Source organism: Somniosus microcephalus, chromosome 3, assembly GCF_052327205.1.
Source record: "Somniosus microcephalus isolate GS21.2 chromosome 3, FLI_Smic_1.0, whole genome shotgun sequence".
NCBI classification, from domain to species: Eukaryota; Metazoa; Chordata; class Chondrichthyes; order Squaliformes; family Somniosidae; genus Somniosus; species Somniosus microcephalus.
The window spans coordinates 138,913,967-138,934,214 of NC_140989.1; the positions used below are offsets into that span (position 1 = coordinate 138,913,967).

The window sequence follows — 20,248 nt, forward strand, 5'->3', positions numbered from 1 at the left end:
GTGGGGTGTAGGGCTGGAGGATGTTACGGAGTTAGGGTGAAGCAAGGCCATGGAGAAATTTGATGATTATGATGAAAATTTTGAAATCAGGGCTGGAGACCGAGTGGTGGGTGGAGGTGATAGGTGAGCAGGAATTAGTACAGGATCAGATATGGGTGGCGGAATTCTCAGTTGAATTGGAGTTTGTGTAGGGTGGACTTGGGGAGGCCAGCCAAGAAAGTATGGGAGAGGTATACCTGAGAGTGACAACCACGGATGAGCATTTCAGCAGCAGTGGGATTGACATAGACACGGGGGTGGCTGATGTTGGAGAAGTGAAATAGGCACTTTTGGTGATAGAGTTCAGCAACAGTGGAGTTGAAGCTCACCTCTGGGTCAAACAGGACGTGAAGATTACTCACCTGGGAAGGGGTACAGAATTGGGCCAAACAGAAAGGCTTTGGTCTCATTCACCTATGACTTAATGTCAGACTGTCAATTAGATGACACAGTGGCAGTCATGGAGCTGAGTATGGTAGCACAAGGTAAAGCTGGTGTCATCAGCATATGTATGGAATGTGTACCTAAACTTACATTTTTTATCATTAAAAATCTGGTATTTCTATACTAGCATTTATCTGATACTGCATACTACCTCATCTCCTAGCTAATTTTCAAACTTCAGTCCATAACAGTTTAACCAGAATATTGTACCACCACAATGATAGCCAGCAGGTGAAGTGTTCAAGCTTCACTGTAATGAAACAACTTACATAGCTGTCCTCATGTAGAAAACATCTTAGAGGGCTTTTGAAAGGGGACACTGAGCAGCAAGTGAAGGAACTTCAGGAATGCGAGCATGGCCAAGAAATACATTTCTCAGGGTCGTAATGTAGGAAATGTGGCAGCCAAATGATGGCCACTTTGGCCAGGCCCAGGAGCAGTCCCACGAGGAGGTCACCTGACCTGGCTGCTCCCCTCCGCACTGGGTGACCAAAGATCAGGAGCGTGGGACTGAAGTGCAACCAAAAATCAAGGAGCAGCCCCTTCAAATAGTGGAAGAGGGGCTGCAACCTCTCACACTCTGCATAGATGTGGAATACGGACTCCTCCAGGACGCAGAAAAGGCAGGCAGCCTGGGAGTCTGTGACCCGACTTAATAATTTATTGGACGGGACTGCTCCGTGCAACACCCTCCAGGTCAAGTCCCCAATAGATAAAGGGAGGACTCCCGCATAGAGAGCCCTCCATTGGGGACCCCTGCCTCCTCCGGACGGCAAGATGGTGCGCCAAGGCATGTCCGGACAGCAGACGAGGATGGCAAAATGGAAGGTGTGCAAGAGCAGCCCATACAGGAAACCCCTCCGCGCAGAATGAAAAGGCATGGAGGGGATTTCCCGGAGACGGCTCAAGTTGTGAGGTGCCGGCTCCTGAGAGGGGTTTCGGGTCCGGGCGCAGGAATGTTGATGAAGTCAGAGCCATACGAGTCCTTTGCAAACTAAATAGGCTGGGTTCAGTTCTGCTGATATTGAGCTGGAGGAACTCTCAATTCATCCATGACCAGCAGTTAGAGAATATAGCAACAACTCAATGGTGGTGGCGGAGAGGTAGAGTTGCACATCATCATTATATATGTGGGAGCTGCTCCTGTGTTTGTGGATGATGTCACTCAGGAGCAGGTGGCATCTAGATGATGAACAGGAAGGGAACAAACATGGAGCCCTGGGGCACACTGGAGGTGACCATGCAGGCAGAGGAAGAGAAGCCTTGAGGAAATGTCGCAACTGTATTGGGACAGGAAGTAGTGGTTATGTTTTGAGATATTATCTTAACCAATTTGAGGAGTTACTGTCCTGTAATCACTTCAAGCTATCACTCATGCTCTCTATATTTAAAAAAAGCACCTTTCACGACCACAGGACATCCCAAAGTGCTTTACAGCCAATGAAGTACTTTTGAAGTGTAGTCACTGTTGTAATGTAGGAAACGTGGCAGCCAATTTGCACACAAGCTCCCACGATTAACTAGTTTATTTTCTAGCAATCTACTACTGAAAAAACTCAATATATCTACAGATGCCTCATTACTGTTAGCTTTACAACACTCTCGCACGTTATGTTGCATCTACAGTGTAATAGAAAATCTCTTTAAATAAAACTTCAATTTAAACTACATATTAAAAAATAACTGAGTCAAGTCAGTAAGTCAATGGCAGAAGTCTACTGATGTTCATAAGGTACTTGAGCATCTGAGCAGGACTGATTTCCAACCTTACAATTTGCAAACTGAAAATATTTATATTTTTAACAAGATACGCTGATATTATGCAATTAATCTGAAATCAACTATATTACTTCAACATTTCAGAGTGATGCAGAAAAGATTCATTAATCAAGATTTAAATTGGCAGTTCCCTTGTAAATCATGACTTTGACCAGATCTGTTCAAAACGTGAGCTGCAACAGGTACTTAAAAATGTGAACAAGGTGCAATAATTTAGATAATTGACGATTATAATTGATTTGCTCGGTAACTTTCAGTTTCGCAAACCCGAATTGTCTCTGACACGACCTCCAATAAGAAGCGAAAAGGGAAACAGTCACAGCCTTATTTATCAATAATGTTGATTGGGACCAAATAAGCTTTTTAACTACTTCACATAGATTAGATTCACCAGTGAGTTGACTCCAGCATTTGTTAGACAAAGAAAAGGCCCTCGTCAAGCACTGTTGTTAACCATTCTGAGCAAGACTTATGCCGGGATGATAGGTAAATTGCATGATTGATATCCCTAAAAGCACCTACAACTTTTTTTCCTCTTGCAAAATATTTAGACTTCATCTATCGTGAACTTGGAAGGTAGTGCAACGCAATAAACTCTTCTTGCGTTCAGTCTGCACGCTGCTTTCTGACACAGCGACCAACAGCAGCCACATGGGCGAGAGGAGACGCCTACAGGTGCAACACGAGGAAAGCAGCAACTCGATTCCTTTTTGTGTGTGCAGAAGCCGTGCAACAACACTTGACAGCAAATCACTTTCATTTCACTATCTTTAACATTTAAAAAAAATCATAAGCTTCTGCAGCAACACTCATGCTGAAGAAACAATGAGTCGATTTTATTATGGGAGCAGCAATAATTCATATACATATATATATATATATAATAATGTGCATTTCCCATGTGTATTTGTAGAAGCCTCTTTTTAAAAGTTCCCCCGCACCCCCAACCACCACACTTTTGTTTGGTATGTTCACGCTTAAATCCCCCATCTGTGGCACAATTTTTATGTCTGTTGCCATTCCAATAAACCAACTTTTTTTTCTCTCAAAAAGACTGGTCTGGAAAAAAAGTGGGCGTTGACTGTGCCCCTGCCCAAGCCCACTAATGAATATTAATGAACGCATACGTCTGTCTCTCTCCTTGTCTAGATGAAGCAGTCACTATCAGTAGACGGCTGTTTTTTTTTGTGTATGTGTGTGGTGGGGGGGGGGTTTGTTTGTGTGTGATCGAGGAGGAGATTTTTTTTGGGGTGGGGGGGAGGAGGGGGCGAAGAGTCGCTCTTGGAAAATAAAAGGAGAATAATAAAAAAAAAAGAGGCTTTTTTTTTTGCATTGATGATTCGCTTTCTTTTCAAAATTTTTTTATATAGCAAGTGTCTTCTCCAGTCGTGCATGCGAGAATCGGTGGACTATATTGCTGTGCGGCGGCCCGCTCCACCCTCAGTTCATCCAAGTGCAGGCAAGGCGAAGCCATGGGCATGGTTTGTAGAAGGATTTCACTCTTTGCTGCTCTCTGGCTTACCGTCTTGCGGACCCAGGTAGGTTTTGTGTGGATCATTCGCCTCTCGTAGTAATTTTAAAAATAAATCACTTTTTTTTAACACACTTTGTTGCAAATTGCAAACTTGTGCAGTTGTAATAATTTGCTCCTTATTTAAGATTACTTTCTCCCTATTTTTGCAATAGTTTAACTGCTCCACTCCGTTAGATAATTTATTTATATATATTTCCAATTGCATTTTCTTATTTTTTGTTTTTTCTTTCCACCACCACCAGCTATCCCTGGCATCGGGGCAGTTCGAGTTGCAGATAAACTTTATGCAGAACATTAACGGCGAGTTGCAGAATGGGAATTGTTGTGAAGGGAGCAGCAGGAATCCCCAGGACCGCAAGTGTGTGCGGGCCCAGTGCGACACCTTCTTCAAAGTCTGCCTGAAGGAGTATCAGTCCCGCGTCTCCCCCGGCGGACCGTGCAGCTTCGGCTTCTCCTCCACCCCGGTCATCGGAGGCAATACCTTTAACCTGAAAGGCGGCGGCAGCAGCGGCAGTGAGCGCAGGATCGTGCTGCCCTTCAACTTCGCATGGCCGGTGAGTCCCGGGAACCGGCAGCCCGTGCACCGCGGGCAGGGGCAGGGAGCCCGTGCACCGCGGGCGGGGGCAGGGAGCCCGTGCACCGCGGGCGGGGGCAGGGAGCCCGTGCACCGCGGGCGGGGGCAGGGAGCCCGTGCACCGCGGGCGGGGGCAGGGAGCCCGTGCACCGCGGGCAGGGGCAGGGAGCCCGTGCACCGCGGGCGGGGGCAGGGAGCCCGTGCACCGCGGGCGGGGGCAGGGAGCCCGTGCACCGCGGGCGGGGGCAGGGAGCCCGTGCACCGCGGGCGGGGGCAGGGAGCCCGTGCACCGCGGGCGGGGGCAGGGAGCCCGTGCACCGCGGGCGGGGGCAGGGAGCCCGTGCACCGCGGGCGGGGGCAGGGAGCCCGTGCACCGCGGGCGGGGGCAGGGGGCCCGTGCGGCGGGGGCAGGGGGCCCGTGCGGCGGGGGCAGGGGGCCCGTGCACCGCGGGCGGGGGCAGGGGGCCCGTGCACCGCGGGCGGGGGCAGGGGGCCCGTGCACCGCGGGCGGGGGCAGGGGGCCCGTGCACCGCGGGCGGGGGCAGGGGGCCCGTGCACCGCGGGCGGGGGCAGGGGGCCCGTGCACCGCGGGCGGGGGCAGGGGGCCCGTGCACCGCGGGCAGAGGCAGGGAGCCCGTGCACCGCGGGCGGGGGCAGGGAGCCCGTGCACCGCGGGCAGAGGCGGGGGCAGGGAGCCCGTGCACCGCGGGCGGGGGCAGGGAGCCCGCCGTAGACACTGGGAGCCCTCTCCCCGGCTGGCTTTCTCTCTCTGCTCACCTTGGTGCCACCTCGCGTTTAACTTGCACCTTTTACACTTGTTTACAAGCACCTTTTACGCTTGTTTACAAGCAGTTTTAACCCTTTTTAAGGCCGTTTCTAATGTTTTAAAGCAGTTTCCTACTTGTTATAAAGCACCTTTTACACTTGTTTACAAGCAGTTTTAAGACTTGTTTTAAAGCAGTTTTGACGCTTAATTTTACACTTTCTACACTTGCTTTCAAACACGTTTAACACTTGTTTTGAAGCAAGTTTTTTTTTTACACTTGCTTAAAACCGAACAGCTGTGTGTGTGTGTGTGTTTTATTGGCGACGTTTGACTGGTGGGGCCACCGACTGCAAAGCAAAAGCTAGATGCAGTTGTATTTCTTTTTAAAGAGGACTGTTGTGCATTCTCTATCACAGTTCAGTGTATTTTTTTGGTGGGGGGAGATAGAGGGAGGAGCAGAATGTTTTGCAAAGTGAGTGTTCATTGCCATCTTAACCTGCAAACCCTCTCCCGCTGAGCCGATGTGGAATTTCGATGTATGGTGTGGCTGCAAAATGCAATGCACCCAAAGCTTTTTCACCTCTGTACCCAGCACTTATATTTTGGATTTTAATTTTTTTTCAAGCCTCTCCGTTTAATGTGTTGGGTCGAGGGTGTGTGTTTTGATTAATTGGGATGTGGGACTAAAGCGTAGGGGCCCCAATGTGGTGTAATTAAAAAAAAAAAAAAAGTTTGTTTAGACTTAAATTGTAACTCCATCATATCTACCACAGTTTATAAAAAGTAGGTGTCTGTTATTACAACACCATATTGGATTCCTCCAATCTAATTTCAGTCAAGGGAATTAAAACTATTCTTATCACTGAAACCTGGAAAAAGGGCCAAGTAAATTTGCTTTTTGATCTTTTTTAGTAAGAAATTGTTGAGTCAGATTCCATGTGAGGGAGGCTGTGACAATGGAAGTTTCTGAAAGCTGTTAGTTCAATAGGTAAACATTTACAGTGGTAATGCTGCGGATGTATATAAAGTATGCCTGTAGCATGAAAATTGGTGGAATTTCACTTTTAAATCTAACTGTTAGGGGTTTGATTTGTGTTTTAAAAAAAAAAAAAATCAGAATTCAGCTCTTGTGAATATAAGTACTCATTTGTATGTTCCGATACACATGAATAGTAATGGGCAGTTCCCCATGACACACATTGAGAGCACATAGATGCTAATCTTGCATTGTGGCTGATTGTAGTCTTTCTATTTCCATTTAGGGTAATCAAAGTTATCTTTTTCACTTTTTGAAAGGTTTTAAATGAACAAAAGATTGATGGGCAGATGAGTGGCACAAAGTTGTGGTCTTGTTACAATTGATGCGAGTCTACAAATTCTAATTTACTGGCTATTTTGCATCGTGCTGTATATCGGTCCGAATTTGTACTTTGCTAATGGAAGTGCAAGTTTGTGGGACAATTTGAAATTGAACACAGTTTACAGCACTGCAGGTTTTTTCCCCTATCGGAGGAAAGTTCTTGCCATGTCCCTAGTGTTAAATGAAAGGACGTCCCACTGAAGCATACAATACTACAAAAAGTAGCAATTTCCTTCAATGGGTCTGTTACTGTGACTGACAGTTGAGTTGCAGCTTGTAAAGGAGAGGATTATCTTGATTATGTGCGGGCCCCTAATAAAAGACAAGATAAAATGAAATTTGCGATTGATAAGTCAGTTGACAGAGTTTCTCACGAGTTATATTTTGGCTTGTTGGCTTATCGAGCACCTGGTCAGCTTTACTAGTACTGTATTCGTCAAGTAAGCAGTCATTGAAGTATTAGTGAATGGCCTTTATGTGAATATGCAGTGTGGAGAGGCGAGAGGGAGACGAAAGTATTGTCTGTAAAGTTGTGCAGTGATACATAGTGCAGCCATGTCCAAATGTCGTGTTTAACTGCATCCCCTGCACTTGGACCTCCATAATAATCAGAGTACTGGTCTTTCATTCTGTTGCTATTGGGGTTTTTTAGTTCCTTGTTATGGGTTTAGTATTATAGATGACCTGATACAAAGGAGCACATTCCTTGTAATTGGGGGTATATGGTTCAAAAAGCTGCGTTGCCTTGACTACAACTATTGACACTTCCTTTCTTCCCTCTTTGTGTTGAAAGGTGAGCTCTAATTGGACATTGTCATCTTGCATGCTTGCTTATTCAGAGAGCTTGTACTTGGCAGTTCCAGCCATTATGGCAAATAAGCAAATGTAAATTTTACCACAGTAGGTGAGTGAGAAGTCAAGAATGTTGGAACAGTTGTATATAATAGTAAATTGGAAGGTGATACTTTTGCACAAATAGTTTTACAGCTCAGTTCTGATGTGTTGGGTTTGACGGGGAAATGCGAGTAATGGGTGTGGAGATGGTGGGCTGTAAATTCATTTAGATGATTGGAAGGTTGAATGGGTTGCTAGGAAACATAGAAACAGCCTAGCATAGAGGAATAACTAGTGCGCACTAGAGCTGCACCTGCATTGGAAGGAGTTGACACAACTGCATGTAAAAGTCAAACCTGAGTTTAAAACCCTGCACCATTTATTTAGTGATGCGACAAGTGTTAGCATGGTTGTATACATGGCTGTTCTAATGTAGTTTAGTAAGTTTAACTTTCTTGCATATGGTTGGGTGGGGGGGGGAGCCCACATTATCTCCCAGTAAATCTGTGTCCTGCTGTTGATGCAGAACGGCTCAGAAAAGCATGACCAGGCTATGGTCATGGCAATGCACGGTGGAATAGGAAAACTAAACTGAGTGCAATAGTCAGATGTGTAATATATCTTTGGGTGCTGTAATTCAAATACCTGGATCTTATTGACTGTATAATGCAAACTACTGTTATGGCTCATTGCCTTGTATTTAAGTTAATTTAAAATACCATCAAAATAGTGTCTTGTAAGCATGCTAACTAAAATGTTAACTTTGCTATCCCACTTTACTTGCTTTTCAGGTCAGAGTTTTGGAACTTTTAAAAACCTATGGTGACTTTCATTTTGAGGGAGGGTGCAGAACAGTGATTTCCAGTCTTACTCCTGAATTAACTTAATATATTGTAGTTAGGCTGGAAATGAGTTTGGTTACAATCAGTTTGGTGAATAAACCTAAGTGAAATTCTGGGATCAGTATGTCGAAGCCCTGCTATGTTGCACCCACGTGTATCCTATTCAAGAAGGTGGGAGTAATTAAAGTTTAGCTTGGATTTACGCAGTTCATGTGTGTAAGTCTTGAACTCGTTCTGCTTAAGTTAGTGGGTTCCCTCTGGGAATAATCAGTGTTAGTTCTTCCCTTTTGGCATGTCTGGATCAAATTTCAGTTTGTTTAGAAAACTAAAGCATGGTCTTGGCATTGGTTGGTTAGCCAATTGATAGCAGTTATCCGCAAGAAGCTGAGATAACAAACTTCTATTGAACTAAAGCACTGATTTGAAAGTTGGTTCAGCTTTATTGAGATGATGTGTTCTGATTGGCATTTTAATACATTAATAACTTTATTTTCAAGAAAAGGCAAACTTTTTGAAAACCCATCCGGTTTATTTTTTCAAGTTTATAACTGTGTATTTGTAAGAGTTTTATTTTTTTTTAATGTATTCACTTTGCAGTGATAACATTCAGCAACATGATGGTAATTTGCCAAGGAAAGAATATGTGGTGAAGTTGGGGCAGCTACTAAACAGAGCTATAATGTTTCCAGCATTGCAAAATCCCTTTGCTGTTGTCATTTTAGAACTCCCATGGATTTGATATGCAGTTGTGGTCTCCAGGCAGCGTAAGTGAGGCTGCACCTGGTACTTTCTGTGTGAAAGTGTGTGGGAAATCTCTGGCTAGTCAGTCAGTGCACTGAGTCTGCCTTCTGGCACAATCAAAGAATGGTAATCAACTTCAGATGCCGGATGGGTTTTTTTTTAAAGAAAAAGCACACTCTTTTGAGGTAGATGAAGTTTATTTAAATGATCTCTCTTTATGCCAGTGGGCACATTGTTTTATGGCCTAATTTAACAGAAATGTTCTTGTTAAACAGAATAGAGAGGGGGAACCTTGCTACACTTTTGAAAACTCTGATTCCAGTTGGTCATGCACTCCCCGGAGTTGTGATCAGATTTCAGCTTAATACCATGTATATTTTCACATTCTCACAGATACGATGAATGCCCACTTCTAAGTACTGAACTTGATCCTAGAGCCAACGAGCTGGACAATACTATCTTGTCGTGTGTGTGTGTTCCTCTTGAATAAAGAATGTAGTGGATCAAATGTAATGGGGACCCTTTTGCTTCTTGGCATTATTGACAAAATAGTCAGTGTAACTGAAAAATCTGTTGGGGCTTTTTAATGTGTTAGTATCAGCAGTAATGCTTACTATCCACAAACGGTGCAACCATCAGGAAACCACAACATGTCAATGAAAATGGCCAATTTATTTTGGAAGCCATTTTGTGTGGAGTAATGTTCAGTTAGTTGGAGGATAAAATTGGTCCCTAGCTCCAGGACTGCCAATTTCTAGTGGTGTATAAAAAGGCTGGCATGGAACATGCTTGTTAGGGTGATGAATAGAAATGGCTAGAGAATATTGCTTATACATGTTCAAAGTCTTTTTTTTTAAAGCACTGCTCCATTTATTTAATTTTACCCTAAGTAACTAGACCTCTTGTCCAGACTTGCTCTTCATGAACCTGACTGATGCGCCTGGCTGACTACAAGGTATTGCTTCTATTAACCTTGCACCCTCAATAACTGGTGCATTTAATAGATTTATCAATGGGGATGCTTTTCTCCAAAGTAACTCAAGTACTGACTAGAAATAATGGAAAAGCTTTATTCTCGCCAAGCTTAGAAAATGCAAAGAGCATAGCTTTTACATCAGGTCAATGTTGGCATAACTTGTGCTATGCATTGTGTGTATGTGTTTTTTCCCTTTTTAAAAAAAAAAAAAAAAACCCGTTTGGCTTATCAGTATTCTGAGTCTAGGAAGTGGTGTTCTGGCCACCCAGACACAGGCGGGGATTGCTAATATTAACCAAGAACAATAGCAAAAGCAAACTGACTGCATTGAGGATTACAGAATATAATGGAGCCATCCAGAAATAATGCTAATACGGGACAAGCAACAGGAAGCACCAGTAGACTCAGCATTGCTGAGCTTCCAGACACACCAGAACTTCACATAATGGCAACTTCAGCATATTATATATTCACAGGATACTAATTATTCCAACAGGCTTGCCAGATCAGACATCAGCCCAGTTTATGGGATGTTGCACACATAGTTTGGATAGCGGTACTTTTGTCTTTCATCGTTCGGCAACCGAAGGACAGCTGCTGGAATAGAAGGGTGCTGGCCTTCAGCTGCCAGTTTGGCCACTGATGTTTGAAGGAAAAGAGGCCAGCAGCTGCTTATATCATTAATTTGTTTTACATCTCAACTTAATGTGGCAATGAAGTGTTTCCCTTCTGTTCTGGAGCCAGAGGTTATTAATTTAGCTCAGGTTGTTGAAACAAGAGCAATTTTCAGTTTTGTATCTGGACACTTCCTCTCCCTTAAAGTGGCCTGAGTATAGTCGAGCCATGCTGCTATTCGTCTTGCAGGATATTGGGCCAAATTTTTCTCTGGCAGGGCATCTAACGATGTCAGCCGTTAGTTAGACGTGCCCTTGCACATTTAGGTATTTCAGATGAAATGAAATAAAACTATTCCACAGTATAAATGAAACTTCCTAACTGTTGACTGTGCTGGAAGAAGCAAATCTTAAAAAATTGTTGTTTAATACTGTACTAAAGGGATAAATAACTAGTAGAAGGGCTATGGGCCTCTCCGAGGTTCATTTTTGGAGGTGAGAGATGGTAAGTTCAAAGTCCTTTTTAACTTTGCTAATTAGCCTTTTAATTCCCCCAGCCTAATTACTGTTCTTGAATGCCTGCTGATTCCTTGGGTGTGTTGGAATTTAATGTAGGAATTGACAGATGCACTCCAGTCTGCTAAATGCGAATGTTTGAATGTAAAATTTAACATTGCATTTTAGTATCCATTTGATAGAGGTGTTCAAAATCATGAAGGGTTTAGATAGAGTAAATAAAGAGAAACTGTTTAGTGGCTAAAGGGCCAGAGGGCACAGATTTACGGTGATTGGCAAAAGAGCCAGAGGAGACGTGAAAAACCTTTTTACCCAACGAGTGGTTAGGATTTGGAATGCTCTGCCTGATAGGGTGGTGGAAACAGATTCAATAACAGCCTTCAAAAGGGAATTGGATAAATACTTGGAGAAAAACTGCAGGGGTATGGGGAAAGGGTGGGGAGTGGGACTAACTGGATTGCTCTTCGAAAGAGCCGGCGCAGACTTGATGAGCCGAATGGCCGCCTCCTGTGCTGTGCCAGTCTATGATTCTATGATTTTATTTTTGCAGTGCAGCATCGCATAAGAGCTTGATCCAAGATTCTGACCGTGACTTGGATAAATCTCTACGGTATTTTATTATATAGTCCCTGTAGCCCATTGGAATATCTCCTTAATGGCATTGAACAATTAGTGACTGATTTTCTACATTCTTTTTGAACTGGATAATCCCTCTTCTCACTTTGGAACTGGAGTAGAAATATAATTGATTTGAAAATCATAAAATATTGTGAACCTGGAATTATTGTATAGTTCCACTCCTAGTTTACAGAACTCAACTCTCAAAATTCTGACCGTTATGTGTGGTAGTAATGAAATTTTTAGGTTAATTAAGCTGCCTGGTGAAAGCTAGGATTCTTTTAAGGAAACAAATATTCGAAATTGGTCAAGCACTTAAACACAGATGTGTTGTATTGATAAGGTGGGGGGGAATAACTGCATGTGCTGGAAATGCACAGTAGATTCATCAGCATCTGAAAAGATAGGCTAATATTTTAAGTGTAGATCCTGTCTCCGATCTTTTCAGTACTGCTTTTCTGTCCTCCAGTTTCGCAAAACTTTTTGAAAGGTAAACTTTTTCTCTTTCCCAATTCTTTTTCTTCCCACCACCTGCCCCCACCCTCCCCCTTGATTAATTGAGCAGTATATTTGGCAAGAACCAGTGTTGGAGAAAGCTTTAAGCAATTGTTCTTATTTACAGTTTAAATGCTAATAGCCCAACCCATATCCTTTGAACAGCTTACTGGCAGAGAAATTAATAGTAATGCTACCAGTATATTCCATGGTCGATTAGGAAGTCTTGTTCACTCCCCATTGTAGATTAAAATGTAGTTAAAATATATATATTCTCCCAGCCCCATGAACCATATTTATTTGGTAACTGTTCCATTGTGCATCGCAAACTAGCCATGCTGTTACTTATCATTAAATTATTTGGGGGGTGGGGGGCGCGCGGGGTGGTGTGGTGTGGTGCATTATCAAAACTTTCCAACAAATTGTTCCAAATAACATTTCTTAAAGTTGTGAAACCTTTGCGCTGGTGGTGGGAGAGGGGCGTGGGGCCAGTTTCCAGCATAGTAGTAAATATAGTTCTTTTTTGGAAAATAAAAGATCTATCATTCAGCCTTTAGAATATTTCAAAAGGGACTGACACACTATATTGCATCTAAATGGCTGCATTTATGGCAATGATTTTAAAAATAAACACTAAATGCATGTATTTGTCTTTATAAAGATGGTATCTGATTTTTGAGCAAAGGTAACTCAGTGATGTCACTACCCAAAGGGTTACATTTTTCTTGGTTAATATGGGTAGATCATGGTTTGCCTGCGTACCAGAGTAATCCGAGTAATTATAATGATGGACAGAATGATTTCTTTGTGCAGGATATATTGGTTTGAATAACTGCACTGTTTTGAGCTGTCCATTAATTCAGTGATGAGCATAGGTCAAGTCTGAGCATGGGAAAAATAAACGGCATACTGATATCTATCCCGTACTGATAACCTGGCAGTGAATCATCAGGGGAAAATTTTAATGGGAAAAGTCTGCGCTGTGTGTGTTTTAATATTGACTGTTTAAGTAATAAAGTATGACTGAGTTAGTTTGTCCACGGTAAACCATTAACGTGGTCTTAGTTATGACACCTTGTGCATTGTAGTATTCCACCTGGTAATGCAACCTGGAAGCTTTTATTTAACTACATTTGGAATTCATTTTTTTTTAAAAACTTGCTACTCCTGTAAGGGGATCTAAAATACTAAGCATAACTATTCCACCATTTAAATGGGTGGAACAGTAACCACATCATTTATTTGTAATTCCCTGTGCCTTTCCCTCCTGAAACTGGTGGAGGGCCATTGGCACCTGCTACCTTTTGCCAAGTGGCTTGTTCTTCAAGTGCAGGCTTGTACGGCGAGTGTTGACTGTGTCAACTTGAGGGCTATTTGGCAGTGGGCGACTTCACAGCTGAGCCAGATCGTGGCTTCAACTGATGCCCGTGCTCTTACACGTTCCAGCACGGGTCACTAGATAGTGATCAGGAGCCTTTCCATCTCCCCAGTCCAGGCACACCGCAGTTTAATTGTCTTGCCCTTTGGCTGAGATCCACTGAATGCTCAGCACAAACCGGGAACCAAGCATGGGACCACCTTATTCTATGTGGCTGGAGTCTGCACTACTAACTACACTTACTAATTGAGCCATCATTTACTGTAAGTTTCATCAGATTTTAACTAATCCGTTTGTTTGTATTCGGTCTCTAGCCACCAACTCCATCCCCTGGCAATTGTCTGAGCAACCTTGGTGTCATATCTGACCCTGAGATGAGCTTCCGACCACACGTCCACGCCATCACCGAGACAGCCTACTTCCACCTCGAACATCGCCTGACTCTGCCCCTACCTCAGCTCATTTGCTCATCCATGCCCTTTGGTACGTGTAGACTTGACCAAGCCAACACGCTCTTGGCCGGCCTCCCATCTTTTACCCTCCATAAACGTGAGCTCATCTAAAACTCACTGCCAGTGTCCTAACTTGCACCAAGTCCCAACACCCTTGTGCTCGCTGGCCTACATTGGCTCCCGGTCTGGTAACGCCATGATTTTAAAATTCTCATCCTTGTTTTCAAATCCTTCCATGGTCTTGCCCCCTCCCCATCTCTCTAACCTCCTCCAGCCCTACAATTCTAGCATCTTGCTCATTCCCTATTTTAATCGCTTCACCATTGGCAGCCGTGCCTTCAGTTGCCTAGGTGCTAAACTCTGGAATTCCACCCTAAACCTCTCCACCTCTCCACTTCTCCTTTTAAGACACTCCTTAAAACCTACCTCTTTGACCAAGCTTTTGGTCACCTCTTCTAATATGGCTTGGTGTCAAATTCTGTTTGATGCTGCTGTGAAGCTCCTTGGGATGTTTTACAACGTTAAGGATGCTGTATAAATGCAAGTTGTTACCTATAGTGTTGAATTCTATGATTTCAGATTAAGGGCATGGTAACGCTTGACCACTACATTCAGTGATGCCCAACTTCATAATCTGTACCCATTTCTGGCATTCAAAATGCAAAACTTGGATATCAAGCTGCACTTGCATTGACTTTTGAGTTGTTTACTTTGAGGCTTAATTGATCCAAACTTTTTGTTGCTACACTTGAAAGCAAACCTCCGATTTCAAATTGCTTCCCATACGTAATCAGATTTTTGCTGACATTAGGTAATGATCCTATCATCTGACGAGTGATTTTGAGGCTGCAGGTTGAGAGTCTTTTAAATTGAGGCGTGAGGTACTTGTCTGGACTTGCCTGGTTTTGTTCATGTTAAAGGCTTTTTCCCACAGTTATCAGTGAGTGAAACTGAAGTTTCGCTCTGCTTTGAATATGACGCATATAATTGGGTCTCAATCCAAAAATACTGTATCACACCTTTGTTTTTTTTTTAAATGGTGATTGTATTCACTGTAAAGGTTGAGGCTTTGTTGGTTGGACTATTGGTGTCAGCATTTTGACCTTCATGGTTATTTAGGAAATTGAACCGTATTGGTTCTCTAAGTGGGCAAAATAAAGCTTTAAAAACTGCTGCCCTAACTAGTCCTTGTGTGAAAGCAGATTATGGAATAACTTGAACCGTTTTATTTTTATAAACTATGGAATTAAGTTGAGTGTTACAGCTGGTGGTTACCATATATAAAATGCTTTGCTCTGAATTCTATTATCAAAATTCGGCGGTGAGTGTTTTAGTAGCCTGGCAAGACTTCATCTTGCCTAGTATTACTGTTCAGTGCTGACCTAGTGTTGTAGAATTCCAATGGGATAGTGTTGTGCGTGTAAATGTGACGAGTAGGTGTGTTTCGTTCCAGGATGGTTTTCCACACCAGCTTTTGTTGTGCAGACAGGAAAATGTTCCTTTCTTCTGCTGAGATTCATAAGATCTGCCCTTCGATACTTGATACTTGTGGGAGCAGTGATGGCCTAAGACAGACAAAGCTTTTTGAAAGGGGTGCTGAAATGAAGAAAACCCATGAGATTGTATTGCTCGGTTTAGCTCTTCCACCTCAGAATGTTCTTCACTTACAACAGCAGCCCAAAAAAAAGCATTCTTGACATCCATTGTGCTACAGAAACCAAATTGACAGTGTCTTGAGGTTTAAAATCTGCTAAATGTTAAATATTTGGGAGCAGGAGGAGAGGTGGAAATGAAAGATTAAATTAACTTGTGTGGGGGAAGGGTGGTATGTAATTGATCTTCTTTCCACTTCCGATTGTACAGGTGATGAGAACCTTTTCATTTAAAGGCCTAAATGCAATTTTAATTTTTTTTTTAAATCTGCCCACCTCAAACATGAAGGAATGTGCTCGATAGTTAATCACTGTTTTAAGTGTGCTGCTAGGCTCTGCAAAGTACTACAAATATCAGGGTGGTGCAAGGACCTTTTTATGAATGGGCTTTTAAAAAAGAATGTTGCTTTTATGCTTCCTGATTTTTAATGCATGCATTTTGTTTTTTGTCTTGCAGAGGTCCTATACTTTGATTGTGGAAGCCTGTGACTACAATAATGACACCAGTAAGTGTTTGAGTCTACTTCGGTTACAGATTTGTGCACAGTATAAATAGAAATGGCATGCTCAGTAAGTACACGTTACATCATGTCATTTTTACTTAACCAGGAAGGCTCCGTTTGGAAGTGTAGATGTAGGTAGGCATTTCCAGATCTCTCCAGTTTGGAGGCTGGATTTGTGGTATAGTTTCTTAGCCAATTGTTATCTAATGTAGAGTATGTTTTGATTTTTTTTCCCCACCCCCCCACTAATAACTCAATTTGTCTCTCTCTTGGGCCTTGTTCTGACACTTCATTCCACATTATTAACCTAAAGAGATGGTGCAGTCTTGTGGTCATTTCTTAAGCTTAGCCCATTCCCAGTGTCAGACTGTGTGCTGACAGGTGGGCTGGGGGGAGGGGGAAGCCAGTAGGGAGGAACACGCCTTACTTGGTTATGAAAATGTTTTTATACAGCTGATGGGTAATGGCAGGTGTTGGGGTCATGCAGGCCTATGGCCTTGACCAGAAGTAATATGCACAACTGTATATCATAAACCTGTAATGTATGTGAGGCTTGCATTCCCTCTAGCTATTGCAAAATTCTCAACTGTCTGTATTAACACTTGACTCCAGTTTAGGATTTCCTGGATTTTTATTTTTTAAATACTTACAAACTGAAATGAGTAACTTACCTGTTGTAGATAGAGAAACTAGATGAAACATAAGCATTTTTAACTACAGATTGTTGAACTGCCCTCAACAATTTCTCGTGCTATGTGGTCCCATGTGAAACTGTGACTTGGAAGTGCAGCTGAACCCTATTTGCGACGGGGAGCTCATGGATATTACTGGGGTTATAAAAGGCAGAGGTTTGCTATTCGAAAGCATCGGAGACAAATCACCCATTCACTAGAGATGCAGTAAGACTTCACCTGCCATGAATTTTTTTTTTTAATTGTTTGATTTTGTACTGCATTTGTCCTACATTACACTGTGTAAATTGGTAGGGTGGGGGAGGGGAAAGCAACATATCTATTCCTGCTAAACTTTTTGGATAAGTGAGAGTTTATATCTTTGCATTTGTTTTACACAGTTGAGAGATTTGTAATCACACGAAGGGAAGCTAACCTCACATCTATAGCAGGTTTATGATGTACAGTTGTGCAAATTAAGGCAATCTTGTATCCGGACAAGTTTAAAATCTACAGATGAGTTTAATATTTCTAGATTCTTGTATGAACCCTTTTGCTGACCGACTAGATCAACACTTGTGCACCATTATCACAGCCCTGGGTTGGTGGTCAGCCCAGACGGTCACGTTTTGGTGCTAGCCAAGTAGGGGTATCGATTGAAAACTGGTTGACGGTTAGTTGTTGCAAAGAGAGGAAGCAAAGCAAATGTGTTGCTGTTCTATTATTGAGCTGCTGGGTGCCAAAAAAAACCTTAACTGGATCAAGAAATATAAATGGTGGATCTGGGCTTTAGAATGTTTTCTTTCTGTTGAAGGTGTACATTAACAGAAGGAACAGGCTGGTACTGCAGATTATGCCTTAGTAAAACACCTATTTTCTTTTTGGTCCTCTTTGGCGTTAACTAGTGCTTTTGGTGTACGAGTGCAAGGCTATCGATTTCTGGATTTATTGCACAAAGTGCTCAGAGTTAACTAACAGGAAATCTGTCCGTTAACCTCTAGTTCTTTATTTCAACAGCTGTACTTTTAAATTGGGTTTAATAGTATTTACAATACCTTAGGCCAGAAAGTCCTTGGTTACATTTTTTAAACAGGTGGGTATCTTTGGTATGCAAGATTGTTCTTTAAATGTAGGATCAGGAAATAACTTTCTTGCCACACCCTATATATAATCTGGTTATTTTCCCTGATCTGTCTGTGCGTGTGTGTACTTTGGAAATTAGACTTGTTCAGGGAAAAGGAAGGTGTGATACTTTAGGAAACCAAGGGTTAATACTCTTTGTAAATGTGTGGTTTACCTGGGTGATCCTGTGTTTTAATCCGTTGAATTATCATTGTTTTGATGGTTGACTTTTCCATATTGGTTATCCGGAATTGTTTTAGCACAGTGCTGTGGGGATGTAATAAACGTACATAACATTAATGGCCTGCAGCGTTTAACCCAGTGAGCAATGGAGTAACCTTTGAAATCTTTTGGAGTCTGACAGCTTATTAGCTCTGTGGAAGTTGTTTGGAAGAAATTTTAGTTGGAAGAAATTTTAGTTGTAGATGTGTTTCTATAAACGAGTACCACTTTGGTAGGTAACGATTATTTGAACAATGGTCTTTATAATCACAAGGTAGAACCGTTCCCGTTATTAATGTCCCAAAGCATCAAAACTGCTGGAGAAAGGATATTAGGCTTGTAACAGTTTGACACGTTTGGTTTCAGTTGAACTGGGCCTGCATACTTTATTATGGGTCTAACACAAGTTCAGTTAATTACATTAAACTGCTCAAACTACTGTAGTGGTAATCTGCACTGAAACCATTCTCAAAATTAAAATCGGGTGTTGCCATGCACCTTTGCAGAGTATTCCCGTTTATCCTACACAACTGCTCTCTTAGCTTTGTGTTAGTAAAATATCTAAAATGCTACGTCGCAGTTGCTTCATGAACTATTTACACTGATCTATGCCCCATTACTTAATTTTTTAGAGCTTAAAATAACTTAAGGCTCAACTTGGTTATTAAAATTGTCATAGTATTAGTAAATTACATTAATATACCAATATTTATTCATCATTTGGCTTTTTTTTGTATAAGCTGCTAGGATGGTGGTAAATGGTAGTTTATTCTGCCATTTGATCTTTCTTTAACACCAAGAGGTTGGGCTGGCTGCTGCCATAATTGACCTTGGATTGGGGAAGTACAGTTCAGTGCTATCATTTTTTCTAACTGTGTGTAGATATTCTGGATGTTTTATGATAAATTTTCACATTCTAGCCAAGTGCTGCCGGCAGCAGGTTTAAGGGAAGCGTTAAATCGGGCAGTTGTAGGACTCGGAAGGCACCGTGAAATGCCACAGAGCTCTATGATGTGCCAGACTGATGTGAAATATTATGGCGGCATAATTTAAAGAGACGCTGTTCCAAGATTGTTTTTTGAAGCCAGAAATGACAGCTAATAATAGATAACATCTAAGAGCCAATGTACCATACAAATTCTGATCACCGTGTGAAACCTTTTCTTAAGAGGGCAAGAAGTCTGCCGTGCAGGAGAAGTGTAATTCCAAGTGTTTGCAGATATGTTATTGCTGCCAATCCACGGTAGGGTAGAGTAGTCATTCAGTATATGTCGCCCAACATCACGCTTGGTGTTAATTTGAACAAACTTAGCCAAACATTGAGATCACTTTAATATCAGAAGCATGTCAAATGTCGGGTTTTTTGACGTGAAGAACAAGTTATCTGTCGACATTTGCACTCTTAAACAGCTGCAAGGAAGTGTAATGCTGAATATTACTGGTACAAGTATAAGAATACAGAAATTAACCAGCATTGTGTGCAGCAGCCTGTTCAATGGAGCAGTAATGCATACGATAGTTACTGCTCTTGCTAGGGATTCAGACAAACAAAGGGCTAGCATAGGAACAGAAGGCCATTCAGCCCCTTGAGCCTGTTCCGCCATTCAATCAGATCATTTGGAGAGTGGTTATTCTTTAGCAGCATCACCTGAGAATTGGTGCAGTTTTAAAGAGTTGAATTAAGCAACCATTTTCAACATATGTATACAGTATTGAAATTTTTTTGTTTTCAACATAGGTCCAGGAGACACTATAGAGAAGGCTGTCTATTCTGGGATGATCAACCCCAGTCACCAGTGGCAAACTCTGCGCCACAATGGTGCTGTCGCCCACTTTGAATACCAGATTAGAGTGATGTGTGACGAATACTACTACGGCTTTGGATGTAACAAGTTTTGCAGACCAAGGGATGACTTTTTTGGACACTATACCTGTGATCACAATGGAAACAAGACCTGCTTGGAGGGCTGGATGGGACTTGACTGTAACAAAGGTTAGTGTTTTTTCTTTTAATGTGACCTGTTGCAATGATTTGTTCAAATTGATTTAATTGTGATGGTGGCTTTTTTAACTTCTTACTACTAGACTTGTATACAAGAGGAGAAAAGGATGGCAT

At 42.3% G+C, this 20,248-nt stretch overlaps 1 protein-coding gene across 1 annotated transcript in view; it reads left to right on the forward strand.

The window, feature by feature from the left end:
* Positions 1 to 3,535: 3,535 nt before the first annotated feature.
* The window catches only part of jag1b (jagged canonical Notch ligand 1b), a 44,858-nt gene continuing 28,145 nt past the window's right edge, over positions 3,536 to 20,248 (forward strand). Inside the window, exons 1-4 of the mRNA XM_085977766.1 lie at positions 3,536 to 3,800; positions 4,039 to 4,350; positions 16,072 to 16,120; positions 19,871 to 20,125. Of these exons, the coding sequence (XP_085833892.1) occupies positions 3,735 to 3,800; positions 4,039 to 4,350; positions 16,072 to 16,120; positions 19,871 to 20,125 (682 nt within the window). The 5' untranslated portion in view covers positions 3,536 to 3,734. The remainder of the gene's footprint in view (positions 3,801 to 4,038; positions 4,351 to 16,071; positions 16,121 to 19,870; positions 20,126 to 20,248) is intronic.